Genomic DNA, 27,794 nt, shown 5'->3' on the forward strand with positions numbered 1-27,794 from the left:
AAATACGTTGTAAATAAACAGGCTTTTAAAAAAAAGTAATTCATGTGAGTTTCTTGACAGTTTTTCTCAATTGAATCTATATACTGAACTGGACAGTAGGGAAAAATATTAAAATAAAAAATTTGATGTTCATAAGCGGCTAAATTTGAATAAACGATTTTTTAATTTGAATTTGGTTTTTTCTGATTGACCTCAATATTTTTTTTTGTATTAAAATAAGAAATAAATGAAACGTTGATTTTTCTTAAATATTTTTAATTATGCATTTTTTAAGCACACATTTTATATATAGAACTCATAATAGTCATTTATAAACTTACTTAAAAAGATGCTTTATATATTCAAATTTTATTATACACAATCTATTTGAGTACCTATAAGACCATCCTGATAAATACATACTCATACGTGCACATATTTATATTATTCGGGAATTGAACCCGCAACCGTCGAAAGATAAGTTATTTTAACAATTTTTACATAGATATTGGTTTAAATATTATTACATTACCTTTATTTCATTTCAGATTATTAGAAAGTAATACAATAAAATAAACAATATTCACAGATCGTATATTTCAAATTAATATTGTATACATATACAAGATTTTCAAATCTTTATGTTTACTCTATTAGTATGGGACAGTATAGAACGTAAGTGTCATACTATCATCGTCATAAATTTTCTATTGTATTAATATACTAATAAAGGCTGCAACAGAATAGCAGAGAAGGCAGACTCATTGCCTCCTCTGAGTTATAGACCGTTCTGTCTCGATTATTACTTCTAAATTACAAGCAGCAATTGTAATAGTTTTATATTTGAGATAAATAAAGATTTTTTTGTTATATTTATCTAGTTATCTACAATCTATTTGACATGGCAATTGAAGCTATCGAAGACAATTCAATAGCTACCGTCCGCGTGATTTATTTGTCTTTATATGTAGTTGTTTATCGATAAGTTCAATTACAACATGTCTAGACTCGCAGATTATTTATGTACTTAGCTATTTATTCATATATATTTGTATTTATTTATGTTCGCATCGCCAACAATTATTCTTTACACTTGTAGGTATTGCTGCATGGTGTTAAGTTCGGCTTACTTTGAAATAATTTGCATTAAAGTTATTTAATTAAATAAATTATTCGACAAAAAATTCTCATTACAGATTCAAGGTGTAGGTGAGAACGATGCAATCTGTCACGAAATAAGAGTATGCATGGTATTCGTTAAAATTATTAGTTCTTAAAAAAATCTTCTTAAATAATGTAAAACAATTATCCAGAGTATAATTGTTTTACAATTTATTTCTGACATTACTTTTCAAAATATCTTGTCCGATCTTCACGGCGTGTAGAGCCGTCCCTGGAGCACACATCACTCCATATCCGCCGTGTCCATAACAATGAACTACCTTCAGACCGCCAATTAATTCAGGCTCCACCCGAACAGGCACTCTATGCGGTCTCAACCCTACTTTATGGGCAACAATTTCAGCTTTCCTTAAAGCTGGCAGCAGCTGGCAACACCGTTCCCAAATGGCCGCCGCATCGTGCTTGCAAACTTCTAAACTATAACTATCATACTGCCTCACCCCTCCTAATGTAGCTACGCCATCCAAGCCAGGTATGATATAAGTGTCGTAATCACCATAAAACGCCGTCTTCAACCACGGCGCCTTGACTTTAATAATCTGGCCACGTAGTGGAACTAAATCGTAATCGTTACACAAATATTTCGCGCCCAAACCGGTGCAGTTGAAAACCAAATCGTACTGGCGTAGTGATGTATCCGTGAAACTGTCGATCTTTCGGTTCACAATCTTGCCACCTTTAGCAATGAATCTCTTTTCGACCCACGGCAAATATCTGTCGCATCCAGTCTTTACCGTCGAAAAATATGATCCATATTTCCAGTCTGAACCACAAATTTTCAACTCCTCATCCTCTACTGGTCTATAAATTGGAACTAGATTTTCAATCAAAGGATTTCTAGTTACATGATAGTTTTCTTTGGAAAATATATAACTAGACAACGCCATGACTCCAGCATTTGAAGATTCAGCTGATTTTAATATATCTTGCCAATAGAGCCACGAGTCGTCTACCCATTTCTGTGTAATTTCTCTTGTAGCACCTCTAAAACTTGTCCCCGGTCTAAAAATACCAGCGGCAACGGAGCTTGTGGTGTCCTCTTTGAATCTGTCAGCTATAATGGTTATATTGGCTTTATTGAGGTGATTCTGTAAAATATCAGCAACTGTGAGCCCAACTACTCCAGCTCCGAGTATAGCTATCTTTGGAGCGCTTCTGTCCATCCTTATTCACTGGAAAAGTACAGAAAGTTAATTAAAAATAATGTTTAAATACTAGCTGACATGGCAAACGTTGTTTTGCTATATAAATTAGAGATCAATTAATATCGATATTTAAAAAATATGGCTGTATGGATGAAAATATCAACAATCCTATTGTATGAGTTTTTTAATTCAGAATCACATCAAATTTAAAATAGGAAATATTGTTACCAAATTAAAAATAAAACATTGGAGTGAACTACCCTTATCAGTTAGGAATATGGAAAATAATTAAAGTCCTATTCTCAGACCTACTGAATATATAATTTCTTACAAATCGGTCAATTCGTTTCGCAGGACTTGTTATAAACACTGTGACTCGACAATTTTACATGTCAGATATATCGTATACGATATATGCAGGAAAATATATTAATACAAAAAAAAATTACGTTCATAAGCAGCTAAAATGTCCTACATGATAAATTATTTTTGATTTGAAACTTATATATTATATACCTGCCACTGAAGGATAGTAAAAACTGGGCAAAATTCGTAACTTCTTACAAAATGGCACGGGCCCTAAACTGAAAATGTAACTTACATACTCATTATGAACATGTAAACATTTCCCCAGCATTATAACACACTCGCTTGTAACGCAGTTAAGAGAATCGGGTTAAACAAGTGAATAATATAGCAGATAAAAAAATCAAAATTACTCAACTGTAATAAAAAAAAAACAATTACAATAACATTGTTGGGATGACCTAGCAAACATAGCAGTAAGTAGCATTTAAACAGACATATTGCGTATGATATATAAGATTACATACGTGTTGCGTCAAAGCAGTCCGAGTCTACTGATGAGTTGGTTGTTGATGTATCAATTATAAGTAGTCATAGTGATTGCCACAATGCGACCTCTGCCATATCATGTTTTATCATTTAGTTACCTACGTTTGACAACAATTCGGTTGTCTGTGGATGAATGAGGACTGAGATAAAATCTAGATAACCTTTTTTTATGCATGGATGCCTATATATATGTATATAGGCTTTGTACAAAGAGTTCTAGATCTCATCTATACATATATACATCTATACATCTATAATTAACAACCTAGGTCTAGCGGTTTAGCACATCGCTTTAGTTCCGATAGTCGCCGGTACAAACTTCTGTATTCATGAGCAAGATTGTTTGTATCGGTCTGAGTGTTTTCTATGTATATTATTATTTTATTTACAATAAAGTATCATGTATTTATAACAGTAATCTACTATAACACAAGCTCATATTATTATTGTATTTACACTAGATGGCGTTATGTGAATTGTCAAAGGATGTATATAGCCTCAGATAATCAAAGTATAATTATTAAATGTTACTCTATTCTTAGTAGAACAATAAAGGATCTTGAGTCTTGCTCTTTTAAAAAAATGTTTTACAGAATTGTGTATGATACATCTTACTCAAGGAAAAAAATCAGCCCTAGCTCTTTTGAATCAAAGGAAATAACATTAAAAGTTTAAATGTGGTTAATATAATTAACTGAACAGCACAATATCAAGTTCGAAGCTAATAATAAAATCATATTCATTTTATTCATGAAATTTATTGTTCTTTTACAGAATCGCGGCCGCCTCGGAAAAACTACAACCAGTTGTCATCGAATGAGAAACTTGATAATAGACAAACTGAAGACGTTCATATCGAAGACGCAGAAATAGATTCAGATGCGAGTAGTACTGACCTAGACGACCGTGAAACTCGCGGCGTTTGTCCCCCTTGTGCGCATGACCGCTACAACAACAACATCCGTCGGCACGTCCACGATGACTTTAGTGATGACACAGATTATGGTAAGTTACAGATTATGATATTAATATTTAAATAATTTTCAATTTTTTTATTTAAAGATTCATTTTAAAAATGTCCTGTAAAAATCGATTAACAACGGTCTGTTACGGCACATGCGCACTTCTAATAAAGTTATTGAATATTTCAATGGCTTCAACCGTAGAGTCTTGCTATATGCGGTACTACGTTCTAAAAAATTAAAGTTTATTCTCGGTTATTACAATTTCTTGTCTTTTACACTAAACTGCACTTTGCTTCCAGTTCGCAAAAATGAAAAAAAATGAATCGAATGTCAGTTACCGCCACTTAGCTGTCATAGTTTGACGTCAGACTACTGTCAAGTTGTTTTTATTTTCCCAATCCATTGGTTTTCAGCTGCGAAGTGCGAAGTGAACGTAAAATGTTAAATGTATTATTTTTGTGATTTGGATTTCTTGAATCGTGACGAAATATTTGGCAATTATTTGTAATTCCATGTTGAATATTATAGTACGCTAAAGAATTGGTGAACTCGATAGAAAGTCATAATGGCCACTTTGAAATCAGATTTAGATGAGTATTTACTACAAAATGATAAAAGTCGAAGTTACAAATTCAATTTACCTACATTTTCAACACCAAGTTTTATGTCGCGGAGTCCTAGTGGTGAACAAACGCCAAGTAGTAGTACCAATGAAAGTTGGTTCCAGGAAGTTCAAAAGGAGTATTGTACATTGGTAAGTATTTTGACAAGTTAACTGTTATAAATGAACATGTATTGTCTCGAAATGATGCGCGGATGAGTCATAATTAGAATATGGTAATCTTTGCGTTTGTTTATCATTTCAGAGTCGCTCACAGAGGTTTATAGCGTTTGGAGCATGCATATTTCTTGGAGTGGTTTGTTTTATAATATCATTCGCTTTGATACCAGTTTTGTTACTAAAAGCGAGGAAATTCTCCATGTTGTTTACATTGGGAAGCTTCTTCTTCATACTTAGGTAAGTAACTTATATTAACAAATATCCTGCAGTCACACCAATTTGTAAGTCTAGTTCTAATGACAACTTGGGGCTCAATATAGAATACACATAAATTAGAATGATGTACACAAATAATCATATCCCAGATTAATGGAACAAAACTCTGTATTGTATTAAATATTAAACTAAAATCAATTGAATCAAAATATCTCTATTCATGTAGGTCTATTACAGACTCTTATGATATGTCAAATCTACCGTCAGTTCGGAGTGCTTTTGAGTTAAGAATTCTGCTCTTATTCTTTTCAAATGAGCATGTACATAATATTAAAAATACTAATTAATTTATAAATTCAATGTGTGTGTGACCATAGAGCTAGTCATAAAGTTCTATTTTAGGTTTATCCTTTTGTGGTTTACGAATACCACAGTTTAGAATAAAACTACAGACTACCACAGTTTATTTATTCAGTTTAACAATATAAATGTATCTAGTGATGGTAATGGAAAAACTGCTGGCACCTATCGACTTTGACACTTCTGTTACTCCAGTCAGTTTATGACCACAGTGCAACCTATTTGAAACATTGAGAGAGATAAATATCTTCATTCACTATAATATTAATCATGTAAAATTTATACATACAAATAATCTTACTCCAAATAAACTTGTACGAGCGGCCATACAATTCAAACGTGAATCGAAATTACGACGGCCTGAGCTGAGGTTCGAAACCTTAGCGGTGACCTCAGTCTAACTCTAAAGTCATATTCGTCAGGTGGTCTTCAGCCGCTGCATAAGTCCTTCCGCAGGTTTGGAGTGCTATCTGCACTCGCCCCCTATCGTCCGGTGAAGCTGTAAAGGACAGCTGCGGCCAACAGCATTAGAGTAGTCCGAAAAAAAAAATTCTATTGGCCCTTTCGAAATACATCTTCAGTCAAAATTTATTGACAAGAAACTTATCTATTGATTAAATTCGGATTAACATAATAAATAATGTATATTAAACACGAAAGTGTGATGATTTCTACTTCTATTATTTCTTTTGTTCGTTGACTCGCAAATTGGTATATTTAGGTCAGTGGCAGCCGCTAATTATCTAATGTCTTGCAATTAGCAAATACAAAGATTGATTAGGACATGTATGTTAGGGGGAGTACCGTAACATATTGACACTTAACTATCTCGCGGCACCCACTCCTATATGTATAAAATTATATTATATATATATAGTATATTTTAATACTCAGTTGGTACTCGCTGTCTACTCCACAATGGATATGGCGTGAATATAGTTACTGCTATTATAAAAATAAACTCTATTAGAGTGCTGTTTCTAAATATCGTTTAGAAAAAGTCAATGAGTCTTTTAGGGGAATGAGTATACAATTTTACAATAAGATACCAAAGGATAGACTGGAATTGCGTTTATTTAAATTTAAAATGTATTTGAATCATTGGTAAATCATATTTATTGAGCAAACCCTATTGCACACTAAAATATTACTTAAATGACAAACGTGCATAGCAATAGTTGTTCATGTACGCCATTTTCATCAAATGTTAGTCATAGACACCTATATCATTAAGTTCACAATGTAAAATAAACTGGCATTTAAAGGAAATAAATTTTGTTGAGCTACTTGCCAGTTCTGCTTAATTGACTGTTTTGGGCGGCAGCAAAAAAAATTGACCTTCATAAGCGACTAAAATGTCCAACATGAATAAATGTTTTTTAGTTTGATTTGATTAAAAAAGAATCATCCAGTTCAGACTTTACCTATAGACAAAAAATGCTTGATGAAAAAATATCCAAATAAAAAATATTTGTTATCTATTACACCTGTCTCGTAACCGTTGTCTATGTTTGATATAATCTCATTTAGAATGATATATTACAGCGTAGATAAGAATCTCTGACACACGTCTGTAGGCTGTAACCAACAGTGACTTGTGGCTTACGTGCTACTATGAAAAATATCTACAATACCTAATTAAATTCGATGAAATTTCGTCTATAGGATAAGGCAACTAAAATCGACGTTTCACATGTGTTTTTTTATTATACTTTATTGTACTAACATACAAATAGGTAGATGAACAAATTTAGATATTCTTTCAACAAATTTGTTCTACCATTACACATAAGTGAAAAACTCGATTTTCACCAAAAGAAAACTTATCTTTAGCTTATTATTATTATCACTACGACTGATTTAATCTTATTGTGTTTTTATTTTAGTTTTTATTTAAGCCTAAATAAATTAGTGCTGGTTGGTAGTTTGTATTCACACGTTTCGACTTGTAAAATGTGAACTTCAAGGATTGTTTAAAAGAGCAACACACAAGTTTCTTGCTTATTCTTCTTGTGATAAGACAGCTTTCCGAATAAGCTGTAGATTTAAAAAAACTACACTGTTAACTATTCAAAAGTGCTTAAATTAAGTTTATTTGAATAAATGATTTTCTATTCTATTCTATTCTATTAACAATACAAGATAGCATATAAGTTTGAAAAATGTGTGAAACATTGTAATTATAATGAATGCAAATGTTGTTGACTGTAATAATAAAGTGAGCTGAGTAGAGTGGATTGTAAATAAATATTTACTGAATTATAATGAATAACGAAAATAATTCAAAATAACGAAAAATAATATACTGAATTAAAATGAATTTTCAAAATTATATTTAATAATATAATAATATCGTAAATAAATATTTACTGAATTATAATGAGAAAATAATATACCTTTATATTTAATATAATAATAGAGTGAGTAGAGCGGAACGTAAATAAATATTTACGGCCTAATTTCGATTGATTGCAAGGTATTTGAGAGATCAATAATTTTATCATGATTCTTGTCTTGTTGGCTGTACGACTTTTGAATAATAAAGTGAGCTGAGTAGAGCGGATTGTAAATAAATATTTACTGAATTATAATGAATTTTCAAAATAACGAAAATAATATACCTTTATATTTAATATAATAATAGAGTGAGCTGAGTAGAGCGGAACGTAAATAAATATTTACGGCCTAATTCCGATTGATTGCAAGGTATTTGAGAGATCAATAATTTTATCATGGTTCTTCTCTTATAGGCTGTACGACTACAATTTTATTAATGCAGACTTAATTACACACGTGAATTATGACTCGTCGCCAATTTGTATTTAAATATTTAAATAAATAAAACGCTAAATTGCGCTTCACATTTAATTAGGCCGTTCCCGCCATTTTTACAACCAGGCTCTGTCAACTGCACAGAGTACGTTATGAACAATATCAATTATGCCAAAGACTATATATACTACAATATACACCGGCTGTTTATTTCAGTATATTTTATTTTTTAATTTATGAATTATAATAAAAATAATATTTACTCAAAAAACTATAAGTATAGTATATTTATTAAAATTCTACCACTCGTTCGAAAAGCAGACGACAAGAACGTGGATCAAGAATCTCACGTGTTGCTTTATTTAAAATTAAAAAAATAATAGTTTATTATTTGTTTTATGGTAATCAAATTTCTTCTAAAAAAATGCATTATTTGCGAACGTGATTTCAGAAACATGATATTGAGCCTCTTACTAATAACTATGTTATTTACTACAAGTATTTAATTTTGAGCACAATTCTCCTTTACATCGTTTGATTTCAACGAACATTTTGGGAGATATCTTAGTTTTAATAAAAGAAGAAAATCAGACATTGGACCCGTGCTAGTCATTACATAGTATAAAATAAACTCGCCGTCTGTCCGTCCTTGTGTATGCTTAAATCTTTAAAACTACGCAACGGATTTTGAATCGGTTTTTTTTTAATAGATGGAGTGATTCTAGAGGAAGGTTTATATATATAATACATGTAGACCCGGGCGAAGCCGGGGCGAGTAGCTAGTATAAAATAAAGTCGCTGTCTGTCCGTCCCTATGTATACTTAAATCTTTAAAACTACGCAACGGATTTTGAAGCGATTTTTTTAATAGATGGAGTGATTCTAGAGGAAGGTTTATATATATAATACATGTAGAGTCGCTGTCTGTCCGTCCCTATGGCTTTAAAACTACGCCGGATTTTGAAGCGATTAGTAGTTTATTAATATTTTGTTAATTGTTTCATGTATACTTAAATCTTTTAGCAACGGATTTTCCTATACGGACCATGGGCGCATCTGAAATCGATGTTCTCAAAGGAGCGAGCTCTTTCAACAGTGTTGTACTGTGTGACATTGATAGCAACGCTGTACTGCGCGATGCATCTGCAAAGTACGATCCTTACGGTGGTGTGCGCGGTGGCACAAGTCATAGCTCTCATTTGGATGATGATGGACGCGCTCCCTGGCGGATCTTTGGGCACCAGGTTCTTCGGAAGCATGTTCAAGTCCTCAGTTTCGAATACACTACCCATATAACGGTTAATTTGTAAAATAACTTAGTGATAATGACATTTGTGGAAGTGGTTTGGAAAATTTTACAACTATTATTATATGAACTTGCCGAATTTTTATATAAATTGTAATTATCGAACAGTTAGCATAATTATTTTTAACAAGACAGTAACTAGTTGGCGTCGGTTGTCTAGCGGTTTAGCACGCCGATTTACTACCGATGGTCGCGGGTTTGAGGCCATGATCTAAATGTTTGTATTCATAGGTATGTTTGTTTGTATTCGTGTAGGTGTGTTAGAAATACCTAATGTTACAATATAATTTTATCTTAGCATTTAATGTAAATAATTAACATATCCTATACTTTTTCAACTTTAATATAACATATGTTGAACATATAATAGACATAAATACAACAGTCATGAATACAAATGTTTATATTGTAAGGGAATCGAACCGACATTTATTGGAATGTGAAGCAATGTATTAAATAGCTAGACCACCGAGGTCATCGTGAAATGGAGAGTGAGATGATGTATTTTTTATATTATTGTAATGGTAAACAGACTCATATGTGCCCGTAGTACCTTGTACGCTACCATTCAAAGGTCCAGTCAAACCTTTGATGTCGGTTGACACCTTGTAAATTAACTGCCTTATTTATTTATTAATTAAAACTTTAATGCACAAATACACAAATATAGATATGGCGTACATAACACCCTATGGCAGGACTACGCAAATGTATTCGTATTGTGACGCCCTTATTTGCTATTTTTTTGCGACACCCCTCATTCCAACCCCCAAAAATACTTATTAAATTTAGTACTATAGACTAGTACTGAAATTAAAGTAAGTATTTTTGGGGGTAATAGGTTAACAGAAAAATACTAATTGAACATTTATAATTAAGGTATTTTCTCCCACACTCATAAATGATTTATCTCACTCGCCTTCGAAACACAAAGCCTACCTCGCTAAATATATCTCGATGGACGATCATTAGTAGACTATAATCAACTGAATTGACTATATTTATGAAACGTAACTATTTATTGTAATTTACATTATATTTAGAAAATTTAAACAGGGTTATATGAGGGATATGCCATGCAAAAAGTCAGTGTACAGTGAACCTAACTCCAAGACGAGACAAATTTTCAGGGTTTGTATGGTGTGAGTTAAAGGGCCCTTATGGAAAGCTGTTTTATGTTATAAAATACACAATTGCAAAGGCTATGTCAAACTATGTAATATTATGGTTATCTGTGGTCAAACTAAAAGTCAGTAATACAACTGAATCACTGTATCCAAGACGAGACAAATTGAAATAATTTTATGGGCATGAAGATTTTAGGGTCTGTATGGTGTGAGTTAAAGGGCCCTTATGCAAAGCTGTTTTATGTCATAAAATACACAATTGCGAAGGCTATGTCAAACTATGTAATATTATGGTTATCTGTGGTCAAACTAAAAGTCAGTAATACAACTGAATCACTGTATCCAAGACGAGACAAATTGAAATAATTTTATGGACATGAATATTTTAGGATTTGTATGGTGTGAGTTAAAGGGCCCTTATGCAAAGCTGTTTTATGTCATAAAATACACAATTGCAAAGGCTATGTCGAACTAAAAGCCAGTAATACAACTGAATCACTGTATCTAAGACGAGACAAATTTGAAATAATTTTATGGGCATGAAGATTGTAGGGTCTGTATGGTGTGAGTTGAAGGGCCCTTATGCAAAGCTGTTTTATGTCATAAAATACACAATTGCAAAGGCTATGTCGAACTAAAAGCCAGTAATACAACTGAATCACTGTATCCAAGAGGAGACAAATTTGAAATAATTTTATGGGCATGAATATTTTAGGATTTGTATGGTGTGAGTTAAAGGGCCCTTATGGAAAGCTGTTTTATATCTTAAAATATACAAAACTGAACGGTCAACTTTACGTCGGCTAAATTATGTATGTCTTAACTATCTGCAAGGAACCTATTATTTGTCCTATTGGTACAGTTGATATAATATAGAAAGCGGGCGTTCGGCCGCAAGTGCCCCGGATTGGTCGGACTGTTCCTACAGTGGTGGCAGTGTGAGTTAGTAGATAGGTTAGTTGAAAAAATTGTCCCTTAATTCTTGATGAAAATGATTCAGTTTCGTGAGTCTTCTACCTGGCTATTGAGCCTGGTGTACTCTTTCTGTAACTCTATTTATATCAATAAAGCTCAATAATTTGTAATAAAATATATTTTTTATGTAATTTAATGTTTTATTTTAATTTATGTCTAACACAAGTAGTGTTACTCAACTCCTTTGGATCTTTATGAACTAAAGTGTTGTTTTTAATGTAATGACTTTTTAAAAGTATGATTTTTTTTCAATCAGAAAAGGCTCGTAAGACCAAAAATATATATATATACTTTTTTAAGGTACTTAAACAACACTTAAGTTTAAAATATTTTTATTTATATTAAGAATAATGCGATGCATAATATAGAGACCTAAATAATATATACAATTATTAATACCATAAATATGATAACAAAATCATAAAAAAAAGGAAACACAATACGTGCTTGTGTATGTACGTTTATCCATCTATAATATAAATAAAATTACCAACCAGCACCATATAACTTATAGTGCCTTAACGTAAATACATATGTACAAATCATTTATTATTATCATATTAAATCTTATATATAAAATTCTCGTGTCACAGTTTTCGTTCCCATACACCTCCGAAACGGCTTGACCGATTCAAATGAAATTTTGGGAGCGTATTGAGTAGGTCTGAGAATCGACCAACATCTATTTTACATCCCCCTAAATGTTAGGGGTAGTCCACCCCTAATTTTTTTTTAATTTAAACCAAAACAACGTCTGCCGGGACTGTTAGTAATATTATAAATGCGAAAGTTTGTTAGTATGGATAGATGTTTGTTACTCTTTCACGCAAAAACTACTGAACGAAATTAGATGGAAACTTCACAGTAATACAGTTTATGCATCAGAATAACACATAGGCTATAAATATCACTCAGGTGAAACCACGATCATAGCTAGTATAAAATAGCTGCCAAATATTATTTTCTACTAAATCGACCTTATTCTAAAATTGTATAGATTTACCCCTTACGCCCTTTTATATTGTATTTAAATTCAATAAATTATAAATATGTAATGTTTGTTTTATTTCAAGTATTATTATTTTGGATACCTTTTACCATAGCACCGCTCTCCATCGGCATCATGCTGGAACCTAAGTGGGCTTGAACAGTGCCTCCCGCGTACATTAAGACTGGAAAGAAGAACATATTAGGGTTTCTTAAAGAGTCGATATTGCGCACGTGACATATGTATCAATTTCACCCCTGGTATTTCAAGCGTCCATAAGCTACGATAACCGTTTACCATAAGATGGGTCGTATGCTCGATTGCCTTCTTTCTCTTTTATGTGCCGTCTCCTACCAGAGGTTGGCGATCTTAATTCTGATCTTAGATTTGAACAAGGATCTGGTGCTAATCCCAAACTACTGCCTTAAATTCTTTAGCCATGAAATGCGGCGCCTGCCTCGGCTTCGGCGGCCCTGGATTTTTCCTTGAATAATTAATTGTAAAAGACCATATTTTTGATTGCCACCCTAGTTATATAAAAAAAACTTCTATGACAGAGCAGTCAGCGAAACACAAATTAGGGTTTGAATGTCCCCCAGCCAATTTTAACGGGGATCAAAATTATGATGGCCTCAGCCGAGCTTCGAACCCCTAGCGATGCCATGACTCGGACTCGCGGAGAAAGTAGTACCGCTACATATGTCCTTCCTTTGATTTGGAGTGCCATCTGCACTCGCCCCCTATTGTTCAGTGGAGATGTAAAGGCTAACAGCAATACAATAGTTCGAACTTATGGGTTATGAAATATGAATGAAGGTGAAAAAATTATAGAAATAAAGTAGCTGATTACCTACTCTTCGTTAAAATCAAAGATTAATTAATAATTGTCTGTGAGAAATTGCTTTAAGCGATAAGACTAAGCTTTTTATTCAGCACATTTATGCAAAGTTCTATTTTGTAATTTTTTTCTGTACGCAATAAAGATTTTTTTTTTTTTCCAAATATTCTCATCTCCCCTCTTAAGGAGAGGAGATGGCAGCACACCCCCGGCAGAAGCTCAGTCGGCCGGGGTTCAGGGCCCCAGGGAGAGAAACCGGCGTACATTATAATTAATTATTGTCAATGTTAACATTGCAGACGAGGCGCTAACATGCAACGTGTGTGACCGATCGTTCCCCACGCGCCGGCAGCTGGCCGACCACCAACAGAAGAAGCGACACTTCGGGTAAGACAATTAACAAAACAGAAATATATTTTATCGAATTAGGTGTTTTGTGGAAGCCATTTGGTCAGTCGCAGTTTGGTCGCCGAACAGTCAACACTAAGCGTCCACGCTATATCAAAACTCTATTCAATACCAGCCTCGTTCATAGTCGAAACTCATGTCGCAATATGGGTGTAGTCTAAATAACGGTCGAAATTTGATCGCTAAAAAGAAAGGTTGTGAGGGTTTTTGGGTAAAACAGCATCTAAGTTGAATATAATTTTATTTGATATATGTCTACAAAAGCAATCTAAGAGGAATAATAAAAGACAGCAAACAAAGCAATATCGTTGACACATAACTTTCCATCGAGTGTACCGTGCCAGTACTAACAAAGGTGGTAACCCTTCCAGTAGCTGTGTCTCACTGAATATTTGTGATTTCGTACATGCTAATGGTAGAAGGAAATTAAACAGAATAATATAAATCCATTAAAAGTAGAAATAGTAATAATCTTAACTCAATAACATGAGCAATAATATTAAGACCATGAGTCGTAGTCGTACTTAACTAGTTAGATTTAGTTTTATTATAATCTATGCTAATATTATAGAGGGTGAAAAATATTATAGGAGAAAATAAACTCCGAAACCACTATTTCCTGAGACCTTTTGTATAATGTTGTTTTTTAAGATAATATACAGTATACACTGGCGAAGCCCTAGTGGAGGATGATAAAATGAGTATGAGATCAGGTCAGTTAGTCCATCGTGGGAAATTCACCAGGAATTCAACCTGATGGTTTCCAGCAGGAATCGCGTGGAGATTAACCTGACATGACATTAACCTACGTTGGTAGCAATGGGGTTATTAATCTACATTACTAACAATCTCATTTCTCCCGATATATTGTATTAGATACAAAACACACAAACTTATGAACACATGATTCAGTTCTATCAGTACACAAAACCCGAGCTCTCCTTAACTTTGGACTACATGACACTGTGTGAATTATCAAGAGATATTATTATTATTTATATAAAAACTTTGTTCTACCACAGATGTGGCGCGTGCGACAGTCTCTTCCCCTCATTGATGGCGTTGGAGCACCACAAAGAGGAGTTCCAGCACTGGAGCGACTCATCGTACTGCTCCCACTCTGATTCGGAAGACAGCGAGCTGGAGGCGTGCCATGAGGACCGGCATCGACTGCTATAATGCCATCATCTCATTATTGCCGGGGATAGGCCCTCCAAATTGGGCACTTTTGTTTGAACTCTTGAATTGGGATTTACATGGTTAGCCAAGATCTGTCGAACTAATACTGGCCTATTTATTTATTAATATTTTACGTATGCGTTCATGAGTTACCTGGAATTTCTTATAGATCGTGGAATGAATATGCAAATTAAAAATAATAGTTTCTTTCGCCTTGGTAGTGGCATACGGCGGGAGATCAATCAGGTCAGTTAAGCCATTATGACGAATTTTATGAGATTAATCATAGTTGGTAGGACCGCGTGGTTTTGCGTGATCCTTTGTGGCTCGAAGTTGGCTACAAGTGCTAAACATGTAAATCAACCGTTATATATCACGGAAATAACACGACCTTACTCTTAAGATGTCATAAGAGTATCAAGTGCTCAAACAGAGCATCTCCGATTTCCTCCGGGTGATTTATGTGTATATTATATATGTATTGGCAAAAAAAGTACCTATATCTACAGTTCTCTAGCACCCATACCACAAGCTCTGCTTAGCTAGGGACTAGATAGCGCTGTATTGTCCACTGACCTCACAATTTGTATGTAGAATAGTAAAAAATATTGTCAATTTCTGAATATGCCTCTGCTTCATTTAGAACTAATGGCATGGATTTGGTCGTACTTGTTTCCGTGGTAACAATTAAAACTCAATATTATCTATATGAACCAAGGCCCAGAAAACCAGATCAATAGTCAGAGGCCCTTCAACCTAACCCAACGGGTAACATATCTTTGCAAAAGGGAAATATTTTCTTTTACGATATTATATATACAACATGTATTATATTTCTCTTATTTCGGTCGGTAATTACAGGAAAAGAAATCTTTTCCTCACTGTAATTAGAGTTTCCTTTGACTGAATTGTTGATAATGGCGAGGATATCTTCCTGGAAATTCTATTGACATAGCGTTCTCTCTTTCTCTTATTTATATAAGAGAATCATTTGGTATTGTTAATTCATATTCTCCTAGTAAATAAACTATCCCGGTGTACTAGCCGATCATAAAACCAGTGGTACTACTAGATTATAAAATTGATCGTGGCACTGGAGGTCACGTTTCTGTGAAGGTACCAGGCTAGCAGAAGCTTGAAGGCGTTGATTACTGGTTGTTTACTGTAATGGCCAACTAATTATTAAGTCACGACACCAGGCTAGCAGACACTTTTAGGAGCTATTATTTACAGTTTGTTGTATATACTTACTACTGTTCTCATCTTCTGCGTTCCTATTTTCTCTCGCGTATTCTGGGCCTTGGTTTCTGAATTATATTTTATATTGTAAAACAACTTTTGACTCGGTTTGACAATGTTACAATTTGATAAATGCTCTTTAAAGACTTGATCAGCAAATGTCACACCTAGACAGCTTTAGGATTGATTTCATATAACTTTCCGTTAAACTAACATGTTAATTTTAAATTCTTGCGAATTGGAAATGCTAAAAATGTTTAAACCTATTTTGTATTTATATTCCATCTATAATTTTCTTCTAGTATTAATTGTATCCTAAAGCTGAAAATCGGTTTGATAACTCATTGAGATATGCCAAAATTTTGAAATTGTTAGTAGGAGACCAGCAGATCTACTCTGGCCTCTAATGCCAATATCCACTTAAATCTAGTCCAATTTCATATTTTGAATTGTAATAAAATATGAAATATGTAACGTCAGTTCTTTGTGACTATAAAATTTGGAAATTATAAGTTATTTATATATAATTCAAGAGAATAAGTATATTGGTATTTTGACCTAATTATTCTCCAGAGTAGATCTAATTATTCTTTAGCTGATCAAACGGAATTCTAGAAACTTGTGATCATTGTGTGATGACGAAAATAATATTTCGGAGATTGGTATTGTGATAATTTAGATTGTAATAAATCTAATACAAGCTACATTTTTACGGTCTAGATGTATTATTGTAACTTTATTACTTTCTTGAAGACAACATATCAACTTATACAAGATAAATGCAGACTTACAATTCATTATAGATTAAAAATATCTGTATATAATCTACTTTCCCGTTCTCTAGTGATATTCCCGGCAATAATGCATATCACAGTATTTCTAAGTTATCAATAATGACTGATATTATAGTGCATAAGTTGTAAATAGTAAATTTAGACGTGTCAAGAATCACTCGTAGGATTTAATAAATTTTTAGCGTCACCAATCTAAGCGTCCCGCCTTCCTCCCCTCCCGAGGTCCCAGGGAATCTTCCGATCTATAGTATTACTAGTGTAGTTCGGGATCCACCGTAAGCATAGACACTAGTCGTAATATTTTTGTAATGTATAAATTTCATCGTCGAGACGCACGGATCGTCGAGGTGTTCGTAAATAAAAATACGATTGAAAATATGTACAGAAATGTTTATTTTATAGGAAATCACATAACCACAGAGTACAGGCTACGACACACGTATGTACTGCGCTATGTCCGATCTCCCATAAAGGTACCGAAAGGCCGCGATCGGCGCGTATCGTCCGGGGAGCGACGTACACATGTTTAATTTTCATATTTATCGAATAATCAGGAATACAAATCACGAATCTCTTATAAAAGCATAATACGAGTAAGTCTAGCGCCGGCGTGCCGGCGGGCGGCGCGACGTCGGAGTCATCCTCGTGTCGGCGTCAAGTCAGGGCGCGCGCGGGCCGGGGGGGGGCCGGGCCGGGCCGGGGGCCGGGGCCGGGGCCGGGCCGGGCCAGGCCGGGCCGGGCCGGGCCGGGCCGCGGGCGGCGGGGCGGGCCGCGGGCACCTACGCGGTGCCGTTCACGAGCGGCTCGGGCTTGGCCTTGGCGAGCGGCGAGCGTCGCTTGGCCGCCGCGCGCTTGTCCGCGGCGGCCGCGCCCTCCCCCGCGCCCCCCGCCGCGCCCGCCCCCGCCCCCGCCGCCCCCGCGCCCCCCGCGCCGCCCGCGGCCGGGGCGGGCCCGGCGACGGAGGGGGCGCCGCCGCCGCCGCTGACGCCGTTCTTCCACCCGCCTCCTACAAAATTTAGCACGGTATATTCCCGACACACCACTACAATATCTACTCACAGGATATTAAGGCTGCCTCCCATGAACTAACCTAAATTTATGTATAACAAAATCGCACTTCGACTAGATTGCACTAGCTGCGGTCACAAGCCGTGAATACATTTTATTCGCATAAAGACCCGAATAACAATAGAAATAATGAATATTAAACACGAAACTTTTAACAACCGATACTACATCTAAAAAAAACTTATTAATTTATATAGATAATCAAAATAATAAAAATCAATTCATCAATATATCATAAAAGGAATCGATCGTTTGACACTCCATAAAAAACAATAAAACATCGAAATTACTGTCCCATTATATATATCATAAATGAAACAGGTTCCTTCTATTCCTTATCGACAGAAAATTATGTTTGTATAACATAATATATATTTATTTTACTTAACCAAATCCCCAACTACTTTAATAAATTTATAATGAGATTCAATAACAGACCAAACCAATTAAATTACACTTGTACTTTCATAAAATCAATATTAAAAAATTACGAATTTAATATTTGAAAAAACAAAAATATTGCTATTCGACAAATGGAGATCAACATTCCTAGGTTTGCTTTGATTACGTTATAAATTAAATTTACAATTGAAAGAATAAATTTATTAAATTATAATCTAAAAGGGATAGTACACACGCGGAAACCTAACACTATTGTTCTAAGTCCATTAAATAGAATTACAGACAGCATATAGGTCGATATAAGCACATGACAGTGTAATCAAGCTGCTGTGCTATGATATTATTTACAGTGGCTTTCTCAAACTTAACATAGCAACATTAATATATTTCTAGACGGTAAGTAGCCCTTAAAAAGAACTGACTACCAAAATAAAAATATTTGCATGTCTACTAGATTCTTCATCATTTCAGCCGGAAGACGTTCACTGGTAAACAAAGGCCTTCCCAAGAAATCTCCATTCAATTCTTATGATATATCAAATCTACTGTCAGTTCGAGATATCAACTAAATAAGATACCTTATTAAAGAATAGGTAAGCTTGTTAAACATCATGTGTGAATTCATACAAAGTATGAATCAGCCTGAACCCTTGAGAATCCCTGATTATCTATGATCACAGACAATTGGTCACGCGTCAAGTTGCCCTAATAAAACTCCGTTCTGATTGGCGCTTTCGTTGCTTCGTTGTTACAAAGAGGCGGGGCTTAACAACCAATGCACCAATCGGAGTCGACTGAAACGTCAAACGATGGGTTGACCAAGTGTGACCAATTTCAGTGATGTGTCATTAGCTCAAAGTACGTGAATAAATCTAGCAGTAAATCTGAAAATGTTACATCATGTCGGTTACACTGGCATGCATCCTCCACTCACTAGAAGCAGACCGGTGCAATGTTCTTACATTTAAGTTTAGTGCCATGCAACATACTATGATTATTTTAATAAAGAAAAACAAAAAATCAAGACTTTTATTCTTACATTAATATATTTTCGGTCAATTATACCAGTGATCAGCAAACACTCTTTGTCAATTCAAAAAGTTACTAGTGGTACAAAGAAATTCAATTATTTACTGACAAATACGGGCCTTCCTAATTTATTAATCGTTAATAAGGCTCTATTTTTGACTGTGAGCCACTTTGCAGAACACTGAATTACATGATAGACTTCTTAACAAAAACTGAATTATGTTAATATGATATAAAATGATTGAATTTTATATATTTTGACAAATGCTGGTAATGGTAATCAGGCTAGAGTTATGACTGAAATATATGGAATAATTTGATCGGTGGTTTGCGAGGAGTATCATTAATTTATGTTTTGAAAATGAAAAAAAAAAACTTATGTCACACAACACTTTTTGAGCCACTAATAGATACTTTTAATTAATTAAGATTTCTCAAGAATCAGCAACGTGCACGTGACATTTATGTTGTTTAAGGCGTTTATAGGCTACAATCAGAAATTAAATTTTCTAGTAAATGGTTGCATTTACCATCAGAAGGGTAATATGCTTGTTTGCCATCCTTATCTTAGTATTCTGTATATAAATATAATATGCATAACACATGCGACACACTACTATGATATAAAGCAAATGGTAACTTACTGAGGTCTGATTTGTGTATTTATTGGTTGGTAATCAGATCTGCAATGTAGATAGTGCGTGTTGTCAAGTAGTTAAGTATATGGTTATGTGGACTCAAGTACATATAATCATGTATATAAGTACACCTCAGCATATATACATGTTTAGGTGTACTTCGAAAGCCATGACACTCTTAGGTGTAGTACTTATACATGTAGTGTCAGCAGTTTTATGTTGGGAGAAGAGACTCACTGTTGTTTTTAGTTACGATTTGAAAATTATTTGTAGCACTTCCAATCTGTTTTAATGTATAACGGAATAGACATTCGTCGTGCGTTAAAAGTGGAGTAGGATAAAATCCTAGAGGTCAAGTCTAAGTCGAGTCAGTCAGAGCACGGTGGTGAATCACTACAAATGAATCAGGGTAGTATAGAGGTTTAAGTGTAGGGGGCATGGTGCATTTCTAGTTTTCTTGTAGTTACAATGATGCACCTCATTGTAACTACAAGAAAACTAGAAATGCACGGTGTGGGCGCGGTGTGAGTATAGCGTGAACGATAGTAAGTGTGGTATTAGTGTAGTACTCGCGCGATGTAAGTATAGTATGACGGCATTGTGAGTAGGGTGTAAGTACAGTTTGAACGTGGTTGAGAGTGGTGTGAGTGCAGTTGAGTGCGGTATGAGCGTAGTGTGAGTGCGGTGTGAGCGTAGTGTGAGTGCGGTGCTCGTCCGGTATGCGTGTGGTGAGTGAGTAGTGTGGCGGTGTGTGTGTGTAGGTGTAGGTGTACCTTGCCGGCGTCGCCGTCGTCGCCTGGCGGCGTGGTGTAGTGCGCGTCCCTCCTCCGACGTGGCCGAGTCTGGACACCAACACATCTCATGCCGACCTCTACCGCTACTCTACTCTACGCCGACCCGCCCCGCCTCGCACACTACACGGCCCGTTTGCTACCCGATATGCTATTCTCACGTCACACAAATATGAATGCTCCATATTTATTAGAATAATCAATATAAGAACTTTTAAATTAATTTTACTTAACTTTTCAACCCCTATATTTGAAATGTAAGTAATTCTACAATTTAAACTGCATATCCATCGATTAACTAAACCGAAATATCGAAACCCGAAGGAATTATTTAATCCTACTAACTTTAGAAATCATAAATATTTATAAGCATCGGTGTACATTTGTTACATACGATACTTTTTAATTAAATATATAAATTAAATCGCGGAATACGACTAGTAACAGTTACGAGCCTATATTATTATAAAAATTTACGAGTAACAAAGCTATTAATTTATTAATAAATACATTAATTACAAAAAAAAAACTTATCACCTATACACTATACGAAATTTAAAAATTATATAAGTAAATAAATATTAAATTAAAACTTCAAACACATTTACGACAACGAAATGGTAGTATCTATATTAATTTACCAATTACACGTAACTAATCTAGTGTTAATTACTATAAACGTTGGCACGACTTAACTAATATCAATATATATTAACTATTTGATTAGAACCTTCACCAAACCACGCATTATACGATCAGGAAGAAATTATTACCGTTAGAAGAGCCCCGCCATCGAGATAGCAAACGACCATTCGTCCCGAGTATATATACTTATACGTAAATAAAAGGAAAACATCCCATTCTGTACATCTGTCTACTGCATACGCCATCAATATGTACTAATTAAAATGTAATAAAAACAGGGTGCACAAACATGAACATATAAATAATGCAATAGATATAATATAAACTGAACGGGAGGCTGACTTTTGTGCGTGATCCAGTCGAAAATATACGCTGTTTTATTATAATGAAATGAAGTGTTACAAAAATTAATATAATGTTATATTAATTTATAAAAACTATCTCCATGTCTAGACAGATGATTTGTGAACTGAACTGGTTTACTTTCAATATAAGTTAATAATTTTTTAACTTAAAAATTCTACTTGCATTCAGTTACGTTGTGGACTGCATTTAGAAGTAGGTCCGTAATACGGTGTTTCGGCCCCTTACGGTCTTTGAGTCCAAGTCTCATGAATGCTATCCTCTAGTAGACCATTTCAGATTATTAATGACTTTAGAAGTATTTTTTTATAAACCATCATTGTATTATGCATCTCGGTGATCTAGCCATGTACACTTCACTTCCGAAGGTCTCGTTCTTAGCACAGTACGAATATCTGTATTCCTGAGTATGATCGTATAGGTTTGGGTATTTTTTTTGTATATTTGTCTAGTACTCATAACACAAGCTCTCCCTAACTTGGCACTAAATGTCTTTGTGTAAATTGTTCAGAGAGATTATTATTATGCTATGAACGCTGAATTGGTTTAATTGTGTCATTATTGAATTATTATTCATTTTCATTAATATAATATAGTTTATCAATATTATTGTATGGAACATGACTTCGTACTGATCACGATTCAAAAGTCAACCTGTGCAGCATCTACTCACTACATTTTAACTAGCACATTCAGTAATATTTTCAGATTTTTTAAAGTTCAGCAAAATACTCAAATCATGCAATATTGGGTAAAATCTTAAAATTTTAAATGTAATAAATAATCTAACTGAGATATCTAATATTTATTAACATATATTGTCGTCGGTCTGTCGGTCAGTTATGGTGGACGCGTGTACAGACCTCTGTCGGCGCTGGAAACATCTTGGCTGTCTATCACGGAGCTCTCGTCGTCAGTTTGCCTCCGTCGATCCTCGCGTCGTCTGCCACTCTGCAACAGTCATCACACTCAAATTGTAGACTTTTGTACTCATTTTGTTAATTTATTTAAGAAGGCTGGGTGTCGTGTCTCTCCCGGGGGCGTGTTAATAATGTAGGCTTAGACTGGGTGTCAGGCTGCCCGCAAAAATACTCATGTGGACCGGCCACGGCTGTGCGGGCGGCAGTTAGGGTTGTAATGAAGTGTAGGTATTATGATGCGTATCAGAAACATAACTATAGACATCGATGAATCTTTAGTCGTTTGGCGTAGCGGGGCGTGCTGCTCTCGTGTTATGAACATGTGTGTGCAGACCGCTCGTCATCACACTACTCACGAAGATCGTCCCAGCTGTACGCCCATTGTCACACTACTCACAAACCTCGCCCCTGCGGGCCACACTACTCACGGAGCTCGTTCCTGCTAGCCACACTCTTTACGCTCGTCACACTACTCACGTAGCTCGCCCCCGCGGACTACAGCCGTCACACTACTCACCGAGGTCCGGCCGGCCGTGTCACAGTCGTCACACTCGCCACACTACTCACCGGGGCGCGCGTGTCGCCGGGCCGCGCGGCGGGCCGCGTGTCGGGGAGGCGCGCGGGCCGCGCGGGGTGCGGCCGGCCGTGTCACACACTCGTCACACTCGCCACACTACTCACCGGGGCGCGCGTGTCGCCGGGCCGCGCGGCGGGCCGCGTGTCGGGGAGGCGCGCGGGCCGCGCGGGGTGCGGCCGGCCGTGTCACACTCGTCACACTCGCCACACTACTCACCGGGGCGCGCGTGTCGCCGGGCCGCGCGGCGGGCCGCGTGTCGGGGAGGCGCGCGGGCCGCGCGGGGTGCGGCCGGCCGTGTCACACTCGTCACACTCGCCACACTACTCACCGGGGCGCGCGTGTCGCCGGGCCGCGCGGCGGGCCGCGTGTCGGGGAGGCGCGCGGGCCGCGCGGGGTGCGGCCGGCCGTGTCACACTCGTCACACTCGCCACACTACTCACCGGGGCGCGCGTGTCGCCGGGCCGCGCGGCGGGCCGCGTGTCGGGGAGGCGCGCGGGCCGCGCGGGGTGCGGCCGGCCGTGTCACACTCGTCACACTCGCCACACTACTCACCGGGGCGCGCGTGTCGCCGGGCCGCGCGGCGGGCCGCGTGTCGGGGAGGCGCGCGGGCCGCGCGGGGTGCGGCCGGCCGTGTCACACTCGTCACACTCGCCACACTACTCACCGGGGCGCGCGTGTCGCCGGGCCGCGCGGCGGGCCGCGTGTCGGGGAGGCGCGCGGGCCGCGCGGGGTGCGGCCGGCCGTGTCACACTCGTCACACTCGCCACACTACTCACCGGGGCGCGCGTGTCGCCGGGCCGCGCGGCGGGCCGCGTGTCGGGGAGGCGCGCGGGCCGCGCGGGGTGCGGCCGGCCGTGTCACACTCGTCACACTCGCCACACTACTCACCGGGGCGCGCGTGTCGCCGGGCCGCGCGGCGGGCCGCGTGTCGGGGAGGCGCGCGGGCCGCGCGGGGTGCGGCCGTCCGTTCTCCAGCGGCGGGCGTCGCTCGTCGCCGCCGGCCGCGGGCCGCCGCGTGTCCGTCCGCTCGCCGCGCTGCTCTCCTCTCTCCGGCCTCTCTCCGCGCTCGCCTCGCTCACTGGATCTGCAACCGACCGAGTCCAGCGGTCACTACGCCTGCTACTATACAGAGAGCGACGAATGAGTTCAGTGTTGGTGGTTTCGTTACCTGTTGGTGCGGGGCGGGGGGCGCGTGGTGCGGGGTCGGTAGCCGGTGTCTCGCTCTCCTCCGCGCTCGTCGCCGAGTTCAGGCGTCATACGCCGCCCGCCTGCCAGTGCAAGACATCGTTATTAATATAATTTATGTGTGTGTGTGTGTGTGCCGTCGCAGGCGGCGCGCGCGTTGCGCGGGCGCTGTGTGTGTGTGTGTGTGTGTGTGTGTGTGTGTGTGTGCGTGTGTGTGCGTGTGTGTGTGTGTGTGTGCACGTACCGGGCGCGTACCGCGCGGGCGGCGGTCGCAGGCGGCGCGCGCGCTGCGCGGGCGCTGTGTGTGTGTGTGTGTGTGTGTGTGTGCGTGTGTGTGCGTGTGTGTGTGTGTGTGTGTGTGTGTGTGTGTGTGCACGTACCGGGCGCGTACCGCGCGGGCGGCGGTCGCAGGCGGCGCGCGCGCTGCGCGGGCGCTGTGTGTGTGTGTGTGTGTGTGTGTGTGTGTGTGCACGTACCGGGCGCGTACCGCGCGGGCGGCGGTCGCAGGCGGCGCGCGCGCTGCGCGGGCGCTGTGTGTGTGTGTGTGTGTGTGTGTGTGTGTGTGTGTGTGTGTGTGTGTGTGTGTGTGCACGTACCGGGCGCGTACCGCGCGGGCGGCGGTCGCAGGGGCGCGCGCGCTGCGCGGGCGTGTGTGTGTGTGTGTGTGTGTGTGTGTGTGTGTGTGTGTGTGTGTGTGTGGAGGTGCTGCGCCTCGTGCTGGGCGCGGACATCGGCGCGGCGGGGCGTGTGTGGCTGTGTGTGTGTGTGTGTGTGTGTGTGTGTGTGTGTGTGTGTGTGTGTGTGTGTGTGTGTGTGTGTGTGTGTGTGTGTGTGTGTGTGTGTGTATGCGTGTGTGTGTGTGTGTGTGTGTGTGTGTGTGTGTGTGCACGTACCGGGCGCGTACCGCGCGGGCGGCGGTCGCAGGCGGCGCGCGCGCTGCGCGGGCGCTGTGTGTGTGTGTGTGTGTGTGTGTGTGTGTGTGTGTGTGTGTGTGTGTGTGTGTGTGTGTGTGTGTGTGCGTGTGCGCGTACCGCGCGGGCGGCGGTCGCAGGCGGCGCGCGCGCTGCGCGGGCGCTGTGTGTGTGTGTGTGTGTGTGTGTGTGCGTGTGTGTGCGTGTGTGTGTGTGTGTGTGCACGTACCGGGCGCGTACCGCGCGGGCGGCGGTCGCAGGCGGCGCGCGCGCTGCGCGGGCGCTGTGTGTGTGTGTGTGTGTGTGTGTGTGCGTGTGTGTGCGTGTGTGTGTGTGTGTGTGCACGTACCGGGCGCGTACCGCGCGGGCGGCGGTCGCAGGCGGCGCGCGCGCTGCGCGGGGGCCCCCCGCGGCGGGGGGTAGGCCGTCATGGCGCCGCCCATCACCACGCGCAGCTGCTGGTCGATCTCTTGCTTCTCCGCGCGCAGCTGTTCCACTTCCTGCAATCCATAACCACGTATACAGCTTGTAGTCGACGAGTGTAACTGATCTACCCCGCTACGCTTCGGTCGACCGAGCAAACTAACTATACTATGAAATTAAAAAATGCCAAGAAAATAATCGTACCGTTATAAATATAACAGAAGGTACTCAGGAAAACGTAAGTAACATTCAAAATAAACAGCGTAACTACTTCAAAAAGTGAAAAAAAATAATTGACTTAAGTTCAGCTTTTGACAGAGTTGACCATGTCTAATTTATTTGTAAAATACGTATTATGAAACACGTAATTACCTTTGTCGGATTTGAAAATGATATATTAAAATAAAAAATTGATAAAATGGCACGGTAATCATCATTTTCATTCAAATTTACCTGTCATCAGATAAGGTGTTCCACAGGGCTGTAATTTAGGTCCCATATTTTGTATGTATTAATAATGTTATAAATTATGTACGCGTGTCTGGTTACCTTGAGGTGAGCGACGTGGTACTCGACGAGCACCTGTGCGTTGGCGATGTTCTCCCTGGTGCCCACGAACACGAACGGGACCATGCCCTCCTCGCGCGGCGCAGACGGCTGTGGCTCGTTGTCGCCCTCTACCTTCACCTGAACGCGACAATAAACCAACACTTAACTACATTACTACTCATTTTACATACTCTCACCTTCTATAAAAACATGCCCTTATAATTCTTAACCATTTCCCCCTTCTTAAATTACCACTTATAAATTCCATTTTTTAACCCTCCATTCCGTTCTTTTCACCGCTGGTCACATTTGTGAATAGTCACTTTATACATTTCCTTTTAATTTTCAATAGTAGTTCAAATTCTTCATTTTAATCAATTCCTCCACACATTGTCGACCCGAAGTGATGAGGTTTTTTTTTTTACTATATAACATAGGTCTTTACACAGTTACAGTACAATTAAGTATCATTGTATATAATCTTAATTTTCAATAGATTATAGAAATGGGCCAGTGAAATTACATGTGATATATAACCGCAAGGGAATGGATTCGAATTAAATCATTACAATGAACAGCAGTGGAACATAAGTTAGTTTGCGATGATTGTGATGATATATCAGTTGATGTTAAAAAATTTCATTATTTATATCTACATTATTTATGCAATCAATGCATATTTGAGTATCTCTGTATCCCAAAATTTAGCTAGTGTAGTATCCTAATACTATCAAGCCCACATATAGTACAAAAATTCAATAGTTTAAATAAATGAACGTATTTAGGCATTAGTATTATTATCACTAGACTAGTTCACTAGTCTATTGAGCCGTAATACAGCATGTATTTTTTTAATAATGACAAGAGAATCTCCGAGTGAGATGTATGAGTAGCGTGTTTGTTACCCGCACGACGCCGCTCTTGTCGACGATCTCCTGTATGACCTTCCCGTTCTTGCCGATGACCTTCCCGACGAGCGCGCGCGGCACCTTGATGGACTCCTCCGCGTACTCCAGCAGCGACCGCGCCGCCCGCACCGCCTCCACGCTCTGCGGACCGCACTCGTTATATCAACAATACACGACAACTCCACTCCTCTACTTATTATATGGTCAGCGTACGAACCGACAGCTCGTTTCATGCCGAGTGGTGTCCATCGATATATAAACGAACAACACTAGATC

General features: G+C 38.7%; 4 protein-coding genes across 4 annotated transcripts in view; 2 read left to right on the forward strand and 2 right to left on the reverse strand.

The window, feature by feature from the left end:
• Nucleotides 1–15,547, forward strand: part of LOC131854405 (uncharacterized) — a 237,832-nt gene extending 222,285 nt beyond the window's left edge. The window contains exons 2-4 of the mRNA XM_059205520.1: nt 3,936–4,166; nt 13,789–13,876; nt 14,920–15,547. Of these exons, the coding sequence (XP_059061503.1) occupies nt 3,936–4,166; nt 13,789–13,876; nt 14,920–15,076 (476 nt within the window). The 3' untranslated portion in view covers nt 15,077–15,547. The remainder of the gene's footprint in view (nt 1–3,935; nt 4,167–13,788; nt 13,877–14,919) is intronic.
• On the reverse strand, nt 1,231–4,139 carry LOC131854402 (D-aspartate oxidase-like). Its single transcript, XM_059205517.1, has 2 exons — nt 4,058–4,139; nt 1,231–2,333 (listed from the first exon to the last, which is right to left on the reverse strand). Exon 2 carries the CDS (start codon nt 2,322–2,324, stop codon nt 1,305–1,307), a length of 1,020 nt encoding a protein of 339 aa, XP_059061500.1. The 5' UTR covers nt 2,325–2,333; nt 4,058–4,139; the 3' UTR covers nt 1,231–1,304.
• Nucleotides 4,539–10,390, forward strand: LOC131854409 (uncharacterized). The gene is given in 3 exon segments (XM_059205523.1): nt 4,539–4,880; nt 4,993–5,148; nt 9,279–10,390. Coding segments are annotated over 3 exon segments (618 nt in total). The 5' UTR covers nt 4,539–4,691; the 3' UTR covers nt 9,552–10,390.
• Nucleotides 15,548–17,888: 2,341 nt separating the features above from the next.
• The window catches only part of LOC131854407 (RNA-binding protein FXR1), a 37,347-nt gene continuing 27,441 nt past the window's right edge, over nt 17,889–27,794 (reverse strand). The window contains exons 9-16 of the mRNA XM_059205521.1: nt 27,516–27,659; nt 26,611–26,748; nt 25,988–26,138; nt 24,711–24,810; nt 24,431–24,626; nt 22,909–22,996; nt 21,020–21,088; nt 17,889–18,115 (exon numbers count right to left, since the gene is read on the reverse strand). Coding sequence (XP_059061504.1) covers nt 17,889–18,115; nt 21,020–21,088; nt 22,909–22,996; nt 24,431–24,626; nt 24,711–24,810; nt 25,988–26,138; nt 26,611–26,748; nt 27,516–27,659 — 1,113 coding nt within the window. The remainder of the gene's footprint in view (nt 18,116–21,019; nt 21,089–22,908; nt 22,997–24,430; nt 24,627–24,710; nt 24,811–25,987; nt 26,139–26,610; nt 26,749–27,515; nt 27,660–27,794) is intronic.

Source organism: Achroia grisella, unplaced genomic scaffold (genome assembly GCF_030625045.1).
Source record: "Achroia grisella isolate CSIRO2021 unplaced genomic scaffold, CSIRO_AGI_Agris_v1 utg997, whole genome shotgun sequence".
NCBI lineage: Eukaryota > Metazoa > Arthropoda > Insecta > Lepidoptera > Pyralidae > Achroia > Achroia grisella.